The 3,844-nt window shown below is 37.1% G+C and overlaps 1 protein-coding gene across 1 annotated transcript; it reads right to left on the reverse strand.

Moving 5' to 3' along the window:
• Window positions 1-756: 756 nt before the first annotated feature.
• LOC121266916 (putative germin-like protein 2-1) lies at window positions 757-1,854 on the reverse strand. The gene is made up of 2 exons (XM_041170765.1): window positions 1,657-1,854; window positions 757-1,453 (listed from the first exon to the last, which is right to left on the reverse strand). Exons 1-2 carry the CDS (start codon window positions 1,772-1,774, stop codon window positions 918-920), a joined length of 654 nt encoding a protein of 217 aa, XP_041026699.1. The 5' UTR covers window positions 1,775-1,854; the 3' UTR covers window positions 757-917.
• Window positions 1,855-3,844: the final 1,990 nt, after the last annotated feature.

Consider the following 3,844-nt stretch of genomic DNA (forward strand, 5'->3'; position numbering starts at 1 on the left):
ACACGGGCTGGCTGTGCGCTAGGTCTTTCCTAATCCCGGATGAACACTGCCATGCTAGCATCACCTCCGTGCCGCACGATTACAACCATGCCAACATGGACTACATACGTGGGGTGGATCCGATATCATTTGTTATGAACCCACTAGGTAGAACTTATCCTTGAAAATCGGCTTTCAAGAAAATGGTGCCTAAGGGCTTATAAACCACCAACCAATCCCATGCTTAGTCGATGTGAGATCGTAACAAATAGTTATTTTTCCTGACATTTTTGTTTCGCCGCAATATTCAGACTTTATTTTTTGTAATGTGTTATTCTTTAATTGAAAGTAAGGGTTTCAATAAAGTTTGTCGCACCATACGTCGACCATTGTTTTTGGAAAAAAAATATAATACCTTTCATACATACACACAATATCGTGTTGTATCCCAACACCACAAAAATGAAAAAGAAAATATTTATAGAGAGAAACAATCATCCACATAGATCACGACTAAATAATTACCACGTAAAACTTGTTTGTTTTTAATTTAATTAATTCTATTTTTGTCAAATGACATTGCTCCACCACTAGACAAAGTTAATTTATGGTGCATACGTATGGTATGAGTGTATCATGTTGTTTATAAATTGTAATTAAATTCTGAAAAAAAAATGATATTATAAATGGAAAGAAAAAGAACAAAAACCAAAAGAGAAAAAGAATTATCACAATATAATATTTATAAATGCAACAAATACGTACACGATGACTCCCTTAAAGAATTATTGTTGATTTAACGAGAAACGTACAATTAATTGAATGGCAAAATAACATTTCACACAAACTGCCTATGACGCCATGAAACACACAAATATATGCATACATGCACTAGCTAATACAATCGGCAAATGCAGCAATGATCGAGCACGGCTTGTCTAGAACTTGGACTGGACATTGGCGATGACATTCTTATGCACCTGGAAAGCCTTCACTAAAATGTCGCTCGCAATATCCGGTTTCGACCCAAACACAGCATTAGCAATAGTGATAACACCAGGGTTTTGACTGCTGAGAGCGGCAATGGCGATGGCATTTCCATTGCCAACATTTCTTTGGTAATGGATGAGGCCAACTGGGAATACAAACACATCACCCTTTTGTAGCACTTTTGTGATCTGGCGGTTTTCTGGATTAGAGGTGACGAACCCAACTTCCAGACTACCTTCCAAGACCAACAAGATCTCAGAGGCACGAGGATGGGTGTGAGGAGGGTTGATGCCCCATGGTGCATAGTCAATACGAGCAAGTGAAATGCCAAGAGTGTTGAGTCCTGGTATTTGAGCAGCTGTCAATGGGGTAACCTTTGAACCGACTGGATTTGATGTATTGCCAGCCATATGAAGTCCACTGGCGGAAAAATCATTGGCTTGAACCGTCTTAGGATCCTTACATGCCAAACCATTGACGACCACTGCATGCAATGAAGCATAACATAGATAATCAGGAAATTAGATTGAAAATGAGTAAGATATATAGGAACTTAATTCGTGGTAGAGAAACAAAGATTCATGAAACTTCAACTTCTCGATCTAGATCAAAGGTGAAATGCCTAGCTAGTTGAAATTTGCAAATTAATTACAATAAAGCAGACATATTGTTAGGTTCATTTAATACCTTGACTGCTTGCATCTGCGACGCAGAAATCTTGGAGAGGACTACTATCAGATGCCAATGCAGCAGTGAAAGCCAAAGCGAGAAGTCCAGCAGACAGGAGAATAAAGCGGAAGGCCATTGGAAAATTGTATGAGCAAGAAGCTATGGAAGATGGGTTCTATAAAGAGATGAAAGTGCTTGAGTTTTTAGCTGTGAAAGGCTTGTTGTGTTCGCAGCTTCCATATAGGAAGAGGGTGAGAGACAATAATATAAAATATGGTACAAGCAAATTAAGAAAGAGTCATCCAGAAAGACCTGTTCCCTGGGAAAAATGGTCGTATTAAATGCACAGTGATTGAAAACAGGGAGCTAGCTAGCAGATACGCGTAGTGTCTGATCTTGGGTTGCAGGCTAGTGTTCAAAATATTAGGCCGGCCGGGTGTCAGATAGATATGCCGGACAAGGAAAGAGTTACACGTTATCTACGTATGTAATCCTTGACCAAATTCAACAAGTCCAAGTGGAAGGGCGGTCAAAAAATAAAAATCAAAACAGTGGAAAGACTGGATAATAATTTTAATAAATCTTTTGGGTAAAAATAATTTGGATAAGAAAATAAATTATTTGAATTTACGTAAAATGACAATCCTAGGTGACTATCAAATATGCATACTAAACGTGCACACTAATCAGTACAAATGAGTTTTTTTTTTTTTAATTATTTTTTAAAAATTGTTAACTATTAAGAAAAAATATAAAAAAGATATAAATTTATTAATAATCACTTCTTTAATTATTAAAAAAATAAAATAAAAATATATGAACAGAGTAGATATATTTAATAATCATACTATCGGTTTCTTCTGAAAAAGGACCTACATTAGGATTAAAATAAATGAAAATACAAACGTAAATTCGCTCGTTGCGGCTCATAGCTTTCCTTTTTTTACTATACCAGAGCTCCTCATCAATCACCTTGAAATGGAGCTGCGTATGCAAACAATTTATCATCGTCTGAAAATAGATGAAGAACACAAGATTATAAGACTTCGTTTATTTTATAAGATGAGATGAGATGAGTTAGAATTAAAATTAAAAAGATGAATAAAATATTGTTAAAATATACTTTTTAATATTATTTTTATTTTGAGATTTGAAAAAGTTGAATTATTTATTTTATTTTGTGTAGGAATTTAGGAAAGTTGTAATGATAAGATGGAAGATTTTCAAAATTTTCAAAGTTTTGGGTTTTAGTGTAACATCCCGTATTTTAGTATATTTTTATTGAATGATTATTTTAATAATTCAAAAATTTATTCTCTTATTTTATGATTATCGGATATTTTAAATAGGTTATTTTATGATCTTTAAATTGTGAAAATTAAATTGTTATGTTTTCTTAATATTTATTTATTTTTGTACATTTAAATTGTTCTTCTTTTAAATTAATTGATTGTGAGATTTAATTATTTTATTTTCATTGTATCATTACGTTTAATTTATTTTAATAGATTTGTTGTTTTAAAATCATTTTCGTTGGATCATTTTCTATGACCCAAGATTTGAGGATTGGACCTCATTTCTTTCTCTTCATTTTTCTTTTTCCCTTTTTCTTTTCTTTCCTTTCTTTTTTTTTCTTTTTCTTTCCTCAGTTTCCCCTCCCCCCCACCCCCGCGCGACAGCCTTCCCCTCCCTTCACCGTGCGTCCGTGTTGCCTCACCCAACCCACCGTCGTTGCGCCGCCGTGCGCAACACCGCCCCTCCCATCAGCTTCCCCATCGGCCGGCGACCACCTCCCTCCATTTCCAGCTCCTCCATCGCCGCCGATAGCCCCTACGCACCACACCCAGCCGCGGCGCTCTCTTCACTCCAGCGCCGCCATCGCGCCACTTCCGGCCACCATCTCTTCACCACTTCATCCTCGATCTCCGAGCAACCCAATGGACCCAACCCCAGCTCCAATCCGCCACCGGTGAAGCACATTCAACTCCATCTTCGTTTCAGACTTTTTGGCCTTAAAACCACCATTTGCACCGCCACCCACGGCAAACCACCACTACCATTGGCTTCACCGACCTCTCTAGGCCTTACCCTATCAATTTCAGGTCTTAGTTTGTCTCCGTTGAAAAGTGGATTTTTGAGACCCACGGCAACAGTGTATTTTACACTGTTACGTTGCTGAGTCACCACTTCTTGCACCTCCGGGATC

The sequence above is a fragment of the Juglans microcarpa x Juglans regia genome, chromosome 5S (genome assembly GCF_004785595.1).
Source record: "Juglans microcarpa x Juglans regia isolate MS1-56 chromosome 5S, Jm3101_v1.0, whole genome shotgun sequence".
NCBI classification, from domain to species: Eukaryota; Viridiplantae; Streptophyta; class Magnoliopsida; order Fagales; family Juglandaceae; genus Juglans; species Juglans microcarpa x Juglans regia.